Below are 15425 nucleotides of genomic sequence, written 5' to 3'. Positions count from 1 at the left end.
ACCCTGTCTCAGAAAACAAAACAAAACAAAAAATGTCTTTCTCCTTTTCTGTCATATAGCTTAGTCCCAGTTCCAGAATGAAGAAGCTGCCTCAGGGTCGCCCTGTGCCTCCCCTTGGACCTGAGACAAGAGTGTCTGTAGTCTGGGTGGAACGCTACGATGATATAGGTACTGTATGAGGAAAAAGGTTTTCTCTAAGAACGATTAAGTTGCCAGTGACCTACCAAATGTCTGAAAAGGGCGGGTACAGAGACTTGCAGTTCATAAACCTGGGTTTGTATTCCAGCCTCTCTACCCATTTCAAGAAACCTGTTAATTGGGCATACTTGTGACCCTTCTTTTCTAGTTATGAATATTTGATAGATTAGTAGATACAAAGCCATTAACTGTTTTGTTTGTTTCCTAGTTAGTGTTCCCAGCCTTCCCAGGAGCTCTGGGCCATCTTTCCATGTGCACAGGTGGTCTCATTTTTTATATAATTGCTTCCTTTGTCCTTAAAAGTTCTGCCATGGATAAGTTTCTTAGGATATTCATGTGACTTAAGAGCATCAGAAATGCGTGCTTAGCTTAGCACCCTGTCCAGCTCAGGGTTTATAGGAAAGTGTCGTTCTGCTTCTAACCACACCCTCACAGCCACAGGCCATATTCTCTGAAAGCCCTCTGCTTTCGGTGCACTTGGCCAAGCATTGTGAAAGACAGCTGTTTTTATGTGGGGAGTCATTAGGGTTCTACACTGTGGTGCAGCACAGATGGTACTTGTTGCTGCCTGTGAAGAGGTTAGGAAATGAATTCGGGAAAATCAGGCGGTGGTAACTGTAATGTTGTTGTTTTCTAGAAAACTTTCCCCTATCAGATCTGATGACAGAGGTCAGCACTGGTGTGGAAACCACTGCTAACAGTAGCACTTCTCTGAGGTATTGTCCTCTTCTTTGCTTGAGTTTATCAGCATGTCTGTTTGTATCTGTTGGTTATGCTTAATAAAAGAATAAAGAATTATAGTCAAACAGTGGTTAAAGGCAAATAAGGAAAGAATCAGGACCTGGAGAGATGGCTTGGTGGTTAAGAACACTTGTTCTTGCAGAAGATCCAAATTTTAAAAAAAAATTTTTAAAGAATCAAAGAAAGGACTGGCAAGATGGCATTTCTGAGGCCCCTTTTCCCATGTTTAAATATGTGATAGACTAGTAAATACAGCTGTAAGCTATTCTTTGGTTTTCCAGTCTTCCCAGGAGCTCTGAAGAGGGGAAAAGCCAGCATGTGAAATGCTCAGGACAAAACAAAATTAAAAACTTAACTTATTGAAATACAATTGTTATACAAAAAGTTATACATATTTGGCATGTTCAGTCATAAATTTGGAGGTATATTTTACATATGAAACCATCACCACTATATCCTGTAAACATACATTATCACCTCTAGAAGTCTCATACCACCCACAGTACCTATAATTTATTATTTTTTTGTTTTTGAGACCATTTGTTGTTGTTGTTGTTATTATTATTATTACTATTTGCTTTGCTCTCTTAGACTTTTAATAATGTAATACAGTATTACAGCCTTACTCGGTATAATGAACACTTGACTTCTAGGACTTACTTGATCTGCATAAATGAAATTTTGTATTTTTCCACCAAAAACCTTCCTGTTTCCATATTTAAGGACATTGTAATCTCTGACTTTATTTTATGTTCTTCAGATAAATTCTATTATGTAGAAGAATTTATCTTTTTATGCCTAACTTATACGTATGTATAATTCCCATATTGGGCTTTTGCTGTTACTGCTTATACTCTGGGCTCTGTCTTGACATGTAGCAGCCATGCTGACAACAGGTCCCAGGCCCTGATACGTGTTCTTACACCTCATAGAAAAGATTCTTGTGTCTGAACTAAAAGGACTTATCTTTTCTAAGATCTACAACTCTTGAAAAAGAAGTCCCAGTAATCTTCATCCACCCTTTAAACACTGGATTGTTCCGGATAAAAATCCAAGGAGCCACTGGAAAATTTAACATGGTCATCCCCCTTGTTGACGGGATGATTGTCAGCCGGCGAGCCCTGGGTAAGTGCTTTGTGTCCTGAAGGACAGCGGTCCTGACTTTCTTTTTTTCCTTCACCTTTAAATTTTATTTTATTCTTATTCTTTGATAATCTCGTAGATGTATTTGATAAATTTTAGTCCTTTTTCACTTCACAGTACGTTGCCTTGTAGTGAGGAGCTGCGGGCAGGCCTGCTTTTCATCCCGCCCGGCTCCCGCATAGCTAGCTTAGCCCCAGAAATAACAACACACAAACTGTATTCATTTAAACACTGCCTGGCCCATTAATTCCAGCCTCTTACTGTCTAATTCTCACATCTTGATTAACCCATTTCTAATCATCTGTGTAGCACCACGAAGTGGTGTCTTACTGGGAAAGATTCAGCATGTCTGACCTGGTGGCTGGCTTCATGGCGACTGGCTCACTGAGGAGAGTCCTGGCGATTGCCTGAAGCATCTGACCAACTTCCCTTCTTCCCAGCATCCTGTTCTGTCTACTCCACCTATCTAAATCCTGCCCTATCAAAAAGCCAAGGCAGTTTCTTTATTAACTAATGAGGGTCCTCCATCATTGCCTCATTCATCTTTGTTCTACTGAGGCCCTGTCAACATTTTATGGTGTGTGTCCCACTGAATTTAGATAGGCTCCATGTATGGCTGTGGGTTGGAGGTTATTGTAGCATAGGATGCCAGCAACTGTGTCGCTGTTTGCCTGCTTTAACACTTTGATAAAGCACAAGTAAGGACGTGGTCTTAGTAGCCACTGCGTGTAGAAAACGCTGCTGTTTAAGCTTTCATCTGGTAATATAAAAAGGCCTTCACTAACTGAATCAATTAACTACCTAACTAAAGAGGAAAACAGAACATGGGCTGTGGAAGAGCAGGCTTTGACTCTGGTCCTGAGCTAACGTCTCTCTCAGCAGTTTTGTCTTGGTGCTGTGTTTGTCTCTGAGGTGGGAAACCATGGGATTGCAGTGAAAGAGTTGCCGTGTTGAGAAAATGGGTGCCCTGAACATAGCTCACCTGACAGCTTACTGACAGTTATTCTCACCTGTCTTCAAGGCTTTCTGGTGCGGCAGACTGTAATAAATATTTGTAGAAGAAAGAGACTGGAGAGTGATTCCTACAGTCCACCACATGTCCGTCGGAAACAGAAAATCACTGACATTGTCAACAAATACCGGAATAAGCAGCTGGAGCCAGAGTTTTATACTGCCCTTTTCCAGGAGGTTGGGCTCAAGAACTGCAGCTCTTAGAGCACAGTCTGTGCAGGGCAGTGGACTGCAGAATGGGCTCTGACATCAAAGCAAGACAGTCCTGAAAAACGGAAGCGAATCACTCCCAAGAACTCACTGTTGAATCACCAGAACCACGATGGGAAGCCACTGGCTCGAGGACCGCCTGCTTTCTGATGATGGACCTTGCACAGTCACACTCCTGCTGAAAAGGACAACAAGCATTTTAGCCATAAACTTTCTTTTAAAGTGACAATTTTAGTAAAATATAAGCCTTTTGAGGATAAAGGCTTTTATGCATCAGTTAAATACATGCATTGGTAGTGTCAACAGGCTTGCAAGGTAGGAGCTGAAGATAGATTATACCTCGCTTTTTAGGAGGGTGTATTCAAAATTAAAATCAGTCTCAGAACCTTCCAGAACTTTTTAAGGCTCATGTTGACACCGTGAAGGAGGAGGTAGCAGCTTTGTGCTTGTTTCGATCTGTTTGTTACCTGTCATACTGACGGGTGAAACATAAAGGGTTTTACTCAGATGAGTCTGACATTAAAATATTTCCTATTTTTTTCTCCATGTTTAAGCATAGTTGTCCCTCTCTCTGCTGTGGAGGTCTGTCATATGGCCTCAGCTTCTTAGCAGACAGATGGAGGTGGAGGCACAGCTGTGCACGCTAATGGCTGTTAGTCGTGTGTGGGGTGAAAAGCTGAGTGAGCAGTGACGCCTCCGTTCTCCACTGCTGCTCAGTTCGCTGGCGTATGGTAGGTAGACATGGTTCCTTGATTAAACACCAATAATGGGAGTTCACAACAGGCTGAAAATTATTTCAGGACCAAGCAGCAAGCTGCAGTAATTCTTGGAGGGTTCTATTTGTGGTTCAGGAGGAAGATTCCCACTGCCACTCACTCAGCTCTTTAGAGAGCACCTGCTTCACAATCCACAGAATCAGTGTCATCTGCATTAGGTAGCAGCTGCTGTTATGTTTCCTGGCCTTAGCCAGGTGAAGGTACAAGTCTCTGCCAGGACTCTGGAATATTTCAGTCACTTGACTGTTGTTTTTCTGCAAGGGACTAAGCATAGGAGGTGGCCAGAACCAAACTGTTTTAGGACTTCTGTTACAGTGTTCAGTCTATTCCAATTTTTATGTTCTTACTCCTACAGTAAGATTATTTGTCTTAGAAAACAAGTGACATTTATAGTCCAAAGAGGAAAAATCAGAGATTAACAGGGCTGTTCCCCCGTTGTCGTTAAAATCTGCAGATCAGGGTCTACTGTTTGGTTTGAGGTTTTGCTCTTTTCCTAGGATATTAGGGGCAGTGTTATACCTGCTCCTCTGTGCAGGTGCCTCCATTCTAGAAGTATGTGTTCTGCGGTCCCTGAGCAAGAACCATGGGTATAGCATCCCGTAGGCTGAAGTTTGCCACAACCCCCTTTTTTTCTCTACTCAGGTACAGACCCCTCCCTCCTCCAGTCTTCCTGTCCTTGGTGTCATCCTCTTCCTCCCCACTGTGAGTCCAGTTTCCATTCAAGGCATAGTGTTCTGTCTTTGATTTTTTTTTTTTTAAAGTCAGGCAATAATCTAATGTCTTCAGGTGATACCATGGGGTAAGAAATGGTAAAAATTAGTAGTGAGGTTTTCCCTAAAAATATTCTAGTAATTCAGCAAGAAGAGGTGAAATTGAACAGCCTTTAAGATCCTTCCAGACTGACACTTCATTTCTTGTTCTGTGTGAGGTGAATAAAGAATCTGTACATACATGTGCAACTTAGAACATTCCAGAGGCTACAGATAACTGATAAAGATGTACTTCTTTCCTACTCTGGGTATTGTTTAAATGATACCAGAAAGATGACCTATGGGATTTATGTGTTGGGGTGGGCTTTCTGGCCCTTCCCCTTCGGTTGGCTCTAATTTCTAATTCTTTGTACTTTTGATAACTTTGGTAAGAGAACAACAATGGCAGATGTAGTTTGAAATCTGGGGTACATGGTGATTCCCCAAGAAGGGAGGGAAGCCCTAGTGTGTATAGCCAACAGAACTTGGGATGTACCCCCTCACTGGTTCCTTCTGCTCCACACACCATCTACCTACCAAAGGGTGTGATAAGAGCCTTGGGTCTCAGAGTGTGGTTTGGAATCCTGCTCATTGAGTTCACCCTCCTGCCTGCGCTAAGATCACTTTGAACAGAATCTTGTCAGAGGAACATACTTAGTACTTACAATAATCTTAGAAGTTCACTTGATAAATTTGCCCACACAGGCTCAGAAACTTTGAGGAAACACTGGAACCAATCTGGACTGTGGTTTAAACTGTTCGGTTGCTGTACTTGGATGCCTAGGCACTCTGAAAGAGGAAAACATTTGCTAAGGGTATTTAGGCTGGCAGCCCCCTCCTGTTCACTTCTGAAACTGGGGGCGGGAGTGGGGGATTGCGCCTTTGCCTGGGAGCACAGGAGGCAGGGCTCTTAACCTCTTCAAACCTTGCTGCCACCTTTCCCATTTGTCTGAGTTTCCTCTTAAGACCTCCCGGCCTTTGGCTCCTTGAACAGAAGAGCTCCAGTGGTAGGGCAGCCCTCCCGGCCATACAGATGCATGTGCCGTGCACATGTGTACATGAGCATCTCCCTCTTCAGCTCCCCGATCTTAGGGTAGCTCCATCATGGGGCTCACCCATAAAAACACCTACACTTTGGCTGGCCCTGTCGGTGTCTGGCTCACAGGTAGTAGGACAGCCTGGAAGAACGGCTCCCTGTCTGCATTAGGGGAGAATCGGGTTCTGCAGGCTGACCTCTACAGTGATGAGTTTTCCAAGGTGTATTCCTATTGAGAAGTGGAACTTCCCCTACAGAGTCAGCCTTGGGCAGAGCTGGGTAGGTGGTGACAACTGTCTTAGAGGACATTTGACACTCTCCTGGCATCACTTGTCCATTAGCATTTAAAGCCTGTTCAGGCCGGATCTTTGGTGTTAACAGTGACCATTGGCATCCGCTGGTCTGTTCTCAGCACTCCCTCACATCCCCTCTTCCTGAGGGATCCACCTGGCAGTGGAGTCACTGGTCTCACTGCTGGCAGAACCGGGCACTGCATAGTGTTTTCTCAGAATAGCCACCCTTGTTCTTCAGACAAGTTTTTTAGTGATGAGAGGAAATGTGTAATTTGGGATTCCACAGTGCCTTGCATACGGTAGGCGCCCAATACCTATTTGTTGAAGCAAATCAAGTTCTTTGTCCCCACAGTGACCAACGCATCTTCCTCTGAAGGGCTTGGCAGTTGTGGCTAAAATCTAAGTATCCTTATTTGCTCGAAACCATATTTACAGTTTGTATGAATTTCGGTATATTGCCAAGATGGGATCTTTTTCCTATTGTATTTTCTGTAAATATTTCTGCCACTGATCTGTAAAGTAAAGGAGATGTAAATATGAAGGTGTGCCTGTGTCCCTCGCTGCCTGTGTTGGATCTGCGCTAGCCTGGGAAGAAGGTGCAGAGGTTCGTATTTATGCCTGTCCTCCGTCCACAAGAAACCCACGGGATATTGAATGTAATACACGCAGTCAATTAAATTTTAAGGAGCTTCTTATCTAATAACTTGGTGTGTCCTTTTGGTTACAGGCCACGGGGCTGGCTCCTGCTTGGTCATTCTTAAGTCACTCTCTCCAGGAGGGTCTGCTCAGTTTTAACTAATCTAGGTTTTCACTCTAGGTTTTTTAGTTTTCCTGAAATACTCAAAATTGGGCTAATTTTAAGGGAAAAGGACATGCCCTTCTAATGCTGGCAGGAGTGTGTAGAATTAAGATACAACGGCTGGAAGTTGGGGAAGGAGTGAGTCCTGGGGTTTTCTGTCTGTAGAGAAAAGAAAGGCCATTCCCAGATGGGGAGGGCACAGAGGTCACCTATGCCCTCACTGCCCCTTTGCACTGGTTGGCTCAGAGGGCTTTACAAGAAACATGTTGGGGCCGTGAGCCTGGGTCATAGATGATGGGCTGGCGAATCTTGGACACATAAGTGAGAGTTGTTAATATGCCTGCCTGCACCCGGAGCCACCCCTCGAGCCTGGCACCAACTCCACAAAGCTGTCGTCCTGCTGCATGTGAGCTGCCTAGGACCCAGAGCCGCCTTCTCCCTTCTTATCCAGCTCTACCTGCCAGCACAGGACCTACAGCTGGGCCAGTTGGCAGAAGAAGCTGACTTCAGTGGCCCCATTTTGCGAAAGTTTCATAGATAGCCAAAAATATAAGCATTCAAGTTTTTCCACCTCTGTAGCTCAGCTCTCCAACACAACTCCATACTGACCCGGCACCTAGAAACCCCAGCCCCGACTGCTCCTTTTCTGGCCTCTGGCCTCTGGCCCCTGCTTTGTCCACAGCCTGCCAGCATCCTGTTCTTAAGTGCACGTTTGAATCCTGTTTACCCAGACTCCTTCTGTGGGTCCACTCAACCTGGCCTGGTTCCCCTTCTCTGTAGACTGGTGTCCTCCTCCATGATGTGCCCTCTAACCCAATTTTGATGCATCAGCTTCCCAGTCTAGGACGACCCTGACTTCAGCCTGTGCTCTTCCACTCTGAGATGCTGTGTTCTCCCACATCATGCCTGCCTCCCGCCCAGTCATTACTCAACCGCAGGGGTACAGCCTCAATGAAGGAGGGTGAGCCTAGGAACTGGCATGTTTAACGTACCTCCCAGCCCCGTTAATCTTTTGAAGACTGTGCACAGGCCAGTTTATTACAGACTTCCCCTAACCCCAATGCCCACTTCCTGCCACAAATGTAAGTCCAGGCCAGGTGGGAGGATGATAGGTGTTGTCTTGCCCCACCAAGACAAGGGGGCAAGTTTTAGAAGTCCCTTGCTAAAACTCCTAATAAGGGTAAGTAGAGGAAGCTTCAAAATAATGTTAAGTCTTAAGTGGTGGCTCAGTGTGTGGCCTGACAGATTTAGCCTACAACATTCTAACAAAGTCTGATCCCATCTGTGTTTGGAGGGGCAGATGCACCCAAAGTGTTTTCCTCCTCATCTCTATATATTAGGACAAGGTCTTTGGCTGGATGGAGCTTGGCGTTTCGGCTATTCTGGCTAGCCAGCTTGGCTCTAGGATTCCCTGCCTTTGCTGGGATTACAGGAAGGCTGACAAACCCACCTTTCTGTGCATTCTGGAGACCCTCCAACTCTGGGCCTCATATTTGTGGGATAAGCATTTTATCCCCCTCCCCTATCTCCTGTTTTAAACATAAAAGCCAGATGTTAGGCTCTTGTGGAGGTGGGCAGTGTGGCAATGCTGTACCTGCCTTTCCTATGCGGCAACTGTTGCTGGAGCTCCCCCAGTCTCTTACCTTCCAGCACTGAGCTTCCTCCGTTCCCTACAGTGCCTTGTCCCACAAGTGCGGCCATATGCATGTGTGTATGTATGTGCCACTGGAAGCAGCGCCAGGGCCCTAGCTGGTTTGTGGCCACACTGACTGTGAGTAGGCGAGTACCTTATGTAGGCCAATGTTTGTCCTTCTGCTTCTCTGAGTTTAGAACTGCTCAGTTCCCTCAGAGGCTCGCACGAGCCCAGTGGCTGCTGGGCTAGTCCAGCCCTGGCCGTCCTTCTCAGAAGTCAGCCTGTCTCCCAGCCAGACCCCTTCAGCTTCCTCTGCCTGAGGACTGTGACTTCCTTGTTACATCACGCTCACTGTTAAGTCACAATTAGGCCGAAAGCAGAGCCTGGCCAAGCTGCCAGGCACTCAGGGGCAGCCTGCCTGCTCAATCCAGGTGGCTTCACATGGCCACAGGTGCACAATGAAGTACCCTCTGGTGCCGCTGGTGAACGACCTCACGCTCTCTTTCCTGGTGTTCTGGCTCTGCCTGCCCATGGCTTTGCTGCTGTTCTTGATGATCCTCTGGTTACGATTCTTACTCAGTCAAGGTAAGCTAGTCCAGGCTGGTCTCTTCATTTTGGAAGTGGGCACAGAAGGGGAATAGCACAGCATTTTAAATGCAGCTCCAGTTGAAATAGGTTTTTTCCTTCCTTCCTTCCTCCCTATCGTTTTGTTGTTGTTGTTGTTTTTGAGGTAGGGTCTTATTAGACAGCCCCAGCTGTCCTGGAATTCACTATGTAGACCAGGCTGGTCTTGGACTCAGGTCTGCCTGCCTCTGCCTCCTGAGTGCTGGGATTAAAGGTGTGCACTGGCATGCTGGCAGTTGGGAGTTTCTTAACAGAGTTTGATTGACACGTATGCATGTCTGCTTGTCTGTGGCCCCTCAGGGCCACTGCTAGTGCTCAGGGTGAGCTGCTGAATTAGGAAACGGTGCTCAGGTACCGAGCAGAGCTCGGACTGGCTCTCAGCTTTATTCGGACCCTTCCCGTGTTCTTTTGTAAACATCGTGAACAGCTGGGCATAGCAGCCTTTGTTGTTTTTTTTTTGGGGGGGGGGTCACATTATTCTGGTTTTTGGCCAGGCCTTCTCTGGTACACAGGATCATGGAGGCTTGTCGACAATGGTCCTGACTGCAGCACATTAGCAAGACTGGGTAAAGCAGTTCTCAACCTGTGGGCCACGTTCCTCTCACAGGGGTCACATCAGACATCCTGCATGTCAGATACTTACATTACAGTTCATAACAGCAGCAAAATTACAGTGATGAAGTAACAATGAAAATAATTTTATGGTCGTGGTTCACCGCAGCTTGAGGAACTGTATTAAAGGGTCATAGCGTTAGGAAGGTTGAGAGCCACTGAACTAAAGGCTAACGTAACTGACCATGAAAGAGGCTAGGTGGCAGAAGGGTTGGGATATGGCAAGAGGCACCCTATCTCCCCAAAGATCCTTCTTAACTCAGAGGCTTTTCTTCCCTGTTTCTAGGCTCTGTGACCTTAGGTTGACTGGGCAACAGTATGCCCAGCTTGCTGCCAGCTCTGGTCACAAGTTACTGAGGCGATGTGAGCAGCACCCTGCACGGCCTGCCCCATGATCCCTCTTGTCTGGCCTGCTCATGGTCTCACGGCAGTTTCCTGGCAAGAGCCTCAGAGGGCCTCGGGTTTCTGAAAAACATGTTTTAAGCATAATTCACCTCACTTCCAGGGTGAGCTAGGGCCCTCCCTTGGGGCCCCGCCCAGGCATTATGCCTGGCAGCTAGGGGAGTCAAAGACTTGTTGGAAACTGTCTCTGGCTGGGGGTGTGAGTTGATAGAGTGCCATGTAACATGCAGGAAGCCATGGTTTTGATAAGCCAGGCATGGTGGTACCTGGTGCACTCTCGGCACTAGCGCTCAGGAGGTAGAAATGAGGGGGTCATGTCATCCTCAGCAAGTCTGAAGTCTGGGATACACCAGACCTTCAAAAACAAACCCCTATCCCTCTGGAGTCCAGTATCGGTTCCTTGATAGATTAGACTCAAGTTAACTTTGAACACTTAGAAGTTATACTGAATGCCTGATGCATACCGTCTCCCTCCAACCCTGAGGAGAATCCTGTAAAGAGTCCCCATTGCCCACGTGGGGAAACTGAGGCTTGCCAGGAAGAGGCAACCTGCCCAGGGTCACAGCCTGGGCAATGTCATCGGTACAAATTTCAGGGCTGCCTGAACGTCAGTTTCCCCAACCACAAAGTGAAGGCAGCCACACCCCCGTACACAGTACACGACTTTCAGGCTGAAGAAAGGCTTTATGAAATCTAGTGCTCTTGTTGCAGGGAGCCAAGGACCTGTGTACATGGTACCTAGTAGGTGCTTGTAGGCTCAGCCAGTGCCGCTGAGTCAATGGTAGCTGTGTCGGTGTGGAAGGAAGCACAGCAGTGACTTTGGGTGGCTTCTCTGGAGATGACATCTTACCTCTGCCTTTGATCTTCAGGGAAGTCGGGCACTCAGCGGTGACAGCACCCTGGCATCGCTGTCTTCTATCTCTTAGTTTCTCTGTGTGCTCTGCCCTGGTGCTGGGATCTGGTCCAAGGCGGTTGGTGGCTTGCAGCCTCAGGAACCCCAGGTGGTTTGCTAGCATCATACACTCTGAAAGATACAGATGGACGTCAGGCGTCCGTCAGCTTCGGGTGTGCCACCGAGTGGCTGGACCAGGTCTCCTGTGAAGTGACTGTGGCGGTTGAGTCGCCCAGGCCTCTCATGATACATGTGTGTGCTCTTAGGAATTCTTTCCTTCACATGCGTGTTCACCACCAAGCAGTCCAAACCACAGATGTTTGGTAATGACTGGCCTAGAAGATCAGTGATGGACAGGGCGGTGGCTCGGGGTCTCTTCAGCGTTTCTTGTCTCTACAGAGTCAAAGGAAGATTATTCAGATTTATGTTTTAACTGGGAGCCCTGGACCAAAGGACCTGCTGAGTCTAGCCATGAGGAGACATTCTGTGACTATGAGGACAGGCACCACTGGTGAGCCTGTTCTACCTGGTAAGTCCTTTGTGGGGGATTGGAGACTGCAGGAAGACCTTGGGCCTGCCAGCAGCTGACTCACTGGGGCAGGCTGCCCTGCTGTATGGACGGCCTGTGCCCTGGTCATGCTGAAGAACTGACTCTCCTGCCATGCTCTGCATGGCTTCAGGGATGTGACCTGACTGGGGCAGCGAGGATATGAAGACAGGGCAGTCACACAGACATAGAAAAGCTTGATCTGGGTGCTCGGGTGGCACATGCTTATTACATACATTTGGATAGGGAGGCAGGGTCCATGGTATACAGCTGGACAAGAAATGTCTTAGCGTTTTATTGCTGTAAAGAGACACCATGACCATGGCAACTCCTAAAAAGGAACATTTCATTGGGGCTGGCTTACAGTTCAGAGGTTAGGTCCATTATCCTCATGGTGGTAAGCATGGTGGCATGCCGGCAGACATGGTGCTGGAGAGGTAGCTGAGAGTTCTACATCTGGACCCACAGGCAGCAGGAAGAGACTGAGATACACTAGGCCTGGCTTGAGCTTCTGAAACTCAAAGCCCGCCGCCCAGTGACACACTTCCTCCAGCGGGGCCACATCTCCCGATAGTGCCAGTCCCTGTGAACCTTTGGTGTCATTTCCATTCAAACCACCATGAGAAATCAGGGTCTGTGGTACACAGTTGGGTGAATGTTGGAGGAGGCCTCTTGTTAGTTCCCAGCTGCTCAGAACTGAAATAATCACACAGTTACTGTATTAATTAAACCACTGCTTGGCCCATTAGCTCTAGCTTCTTATTGGCTAACTTTTACATCTTAAATTTAACCCATCTCCATTAATCTATGCATCACCACGAGGTCGTGGCCTACCAGCAAAGTTTCAGCGTGACTGTCCCCAGTGGCAGCTCCATGGCTTCTCACTGACTCTGCCTTCCTTCTCCCAGTTTAGTTTAGTTTTCCCCACCTAGCTCTGTCCCCTATAACTCTGCTATAGGCCCAAAGCAGTTCCTTTATTAACCAATGATATTCACAGCATACAGAGGGAAATCCCACATCAGGTGAAGAGACAGGTTTAGCTAAACCCAGAGGTATAGTCTCTGTAAGAGAGCAGTCTTCAGGCCACACACATCTGGGGGAAGAAAACTATAGTGGGCTGACATGGGATTCCCCTCTGTATGCTGTGAATACCACTGATGAATAAAGAAACTGCCTTGGTCTGTTGATAGGTCAGAGTAGAGCTAGGCAGGGAAAACTAAACTGACTGCTGGGAGAAAGAAGGCAGAGTCAAGGAGAGAAGCCATGGAGCTGCCTCCAGACGACATGCCGAAACTTTGCCAGTAAGCCACAGTCACATGACGATACACAGATTAATGGAGATGGGTTAGTTTAGGATATAAGAGCAGGCTAGAAATATGCTTAAGCTATTGGCCAAACAGTATTGCAAATAATATGGTTTCTGAGTGGTTATTTCAAGTCTGGGCAGCCAGGAACAAACAGCCTCTTAATACAGCCCATGATACCAGTCTTCGTCCTGGGTTGATGGCCCTGGAATGTGCTAAGTGTGTCCCCTCTACATTCTCATTGTGAGAGCTATGGCAAGGATAGTCTCATCTCCATATACACTGGGAACTTGGAATACCAGGTAGGTTAAGGAATTTACCCAGAATGCCAAGTGGTGGTGGTGCAAGCCTTTAATCCCTGCAACTTGAGAGGCAGAGGCAGGTGGATCTCTGAGTTGGAAGCCAGCTAGTCTACAGAGTGGGTTCTTGGACAGCCAGGACTACACAGAGACCCTGTCTTGAAAAAAAATTAACCAGAGGAAGAGTGTGGTGATACTTTTTGCTGTAACAAAGCTTGCCTGAAGATCAAAGGGTGGAGCTAGCCACTAATTAGCCATAAAGGCCAGGCAGTAGTGGCACAAACCTTTAATCCTAACACAGGGAGACAGAGGCAGAGAATCTCTGTGAGTTCAAGGCCACCCTGGGCTACACGGAGGTTGATTCAGTCTCAAAGATAAACAGCCAGGCAGTGGTGGCTCACACCTTTAATCTCAGTACTCGGGAGTCACATGTCTTTAATCCCAACACTAGAGAGGTGGAGACAGGAAGGAATATGGCTGGGCAGAGAGAGGAGTATTAGGTGGGAGGAGACAGGAACTCAGGGCATTCAGTCTGAGGATTTGAAGAGATAGGATACCCCATTCAGTCTGTGTTATGCCCAAATCCGCGAAATCCTCCAAAAGCCAACAAGGAGACCGAGTCCCATATATAAATGCAAAGAGCCTTTATTTTATGCAAGTTTGCAAACTCGGTCTCTCCACATGTCCAATGTATTGGAATAAATGGAGAGCCCCAGCTCAGAGTAGAGTTTTTATAGTAGTAAAGGTGGGGGTAAGGGGTTTCTGAGGTTCAGAACCCCTGATTGGCTGACATTTGTCTAGGGGTGTCCTGGTGAGTGAGTGTGTCCTATCTACAGCGGTTGGAACATTAGGCATTTCCTTTGGGTGGTCTGTTCTTGGGTGGTGCTCAGGTAATCTCAGTTTGTGGTTCTTCCTGCAACCAGGTATTGCTTCAGGGTAAACTACCAAGACTCAGGCCTCCATTAAATTTGTCGATGGCTGAGTCCTACACTGGCAGGTGATAATGGTTGGAAGTAAAGAACTTTCTTTGGATGATCTGTTCATATTTAGCTTATCACGGCTGGCTCCTACAGTCTGAGGATTCAGTAGAGCTAAGAACTAGTAACTGGCTGCTCTGCTTCTCCGATCTCCAGGCAAGCTTTATCTGTTAGGTCACAAACAAAATGTCAGCACAGAACAGTCTTGGCAGCCATTCCCATGGTGCTAATGCTATTTCCAGCCAGTGACTCCTGGATACATGTCAACATCATGCTAATCTTCTTCTGAGCTCTGTCATCTGCCCATTTAAGCTCTCCATGTCTGGGGTGGGATTCTCCACTCCCATTGCCACCCAGCACCCAGTGGCCTTGTCCCCTTCTCTTTCCTACCTCCCTCCACACAGAGGGACAGCTGACTCAGGTAGCTGACTCTAGCCACCACCTCTTGGCTCAACCTCAGGCTCCTTCACATCCAGCCATGACTGCAGGTCCTGGCGACGCACTCACGGCTGTCTGACCGTGAGCATGGTCAAGTGCCCTGCTCTCTAGTTGACATGGCTGGTGGAGGTGGAACTGTGAATCAGTGCCCCTCACCCAGCCCTCACTGTGCCTTAGAGCCCTTGCTTAACTTTTCTGGGCCACAGCCTCACCAAGTGAGACCTTTTTCCCAGAAAAACTCTCACATAACCACGTGATGGGTTGGTGCACAGGGTGGGCTTCGTGATTGTTGAAATCACACAAGGCCCCATGGTCAGAAGTCTGTGCTTGATTTCACTCCCTGCTATGGCTGTCTTTAATTGTTTTGGTATCTTAGTGTTAGGGTTTGAACACAAAGACTCAAGCATACTAGGCAAGCTCTGTACCACTGAGTCACACACATCCCCATCCAAAATTCTCAGTTTGGGAACAAGAGATCATCCATGTCCATTGTTAACGGGCCCCATAGTCAATGAACGGGGCAAGAAAACAATGTTTTAACTTCATGAAAGGGCTCGGCCTGTCTACAGATGGCCCCCCTCCCCCATCCACCATGGCTCTTATCCTTCACTGACTTCATTCCTAGCCCAAGCACTTCTTATTCCTGGCATATTTGTCTAGGTATCATCTGGGCCCAAGTGGATGGCGGGAAGAGAACGCTGGGGACCAAGGAGCCTTCCTGGGACCTCCGGTAGTCAGACC

At 47.3% G+C, this 15425-nt stretch overlaps 1 protein-coding gene across 4 annotated transcripts in view; it reads left to right on the top strand.

Annotated features, from left to right (window-relative positions):
- Ralgapb (Ral GTPase activating protein non-catalytic subunit beta) overlaps nt 1-6698 on the top strand; it is an 83182-nt gene extending 76484 nt beyond the window's left edge. For all 4 annotated transcript variants that reach the window (XM_038329724.2, XM_038329722.2, XM_038329723.2 and 1 more), the window contains 4 exons: nt 60-168; nt 836-914; nt 1916-2064; nt 3104-6698. In XM_038329724.2, coding sequence (XP_038185652.1) covers nt 60-168; nt 836-914; nt 1916-2064; nt 3104-3297 — 531 coding nt within the window. In that variant the 3' untranslated portion in view covers nt 3298-6698. The remainder of the gene's footprint in view (nt 1-59; nt 169-835; nt 915-1915; nt 2065-3103) is intronic.
- Nucleotides 6699-15425: the final 8727 nt, after the last annotated feature.

Source organism: Arvicola amphibius, chromosome 5 (genome assembly GCF_903992535.2).
Source record: "Arvicola amphibius chromosome 5, mArvAmp1.2, whole genome shotgun sequence".
NCBI lineage: Eukaryota > Metazoa > Chordata > Mammalia > Rodentia > Cricetidae > Arvicola > Arvicola amphibius.
Note: the sequence above shows the minus strand (reverse complement) of the source record. Positions and strands in the feature narration are given on the sequence as shown.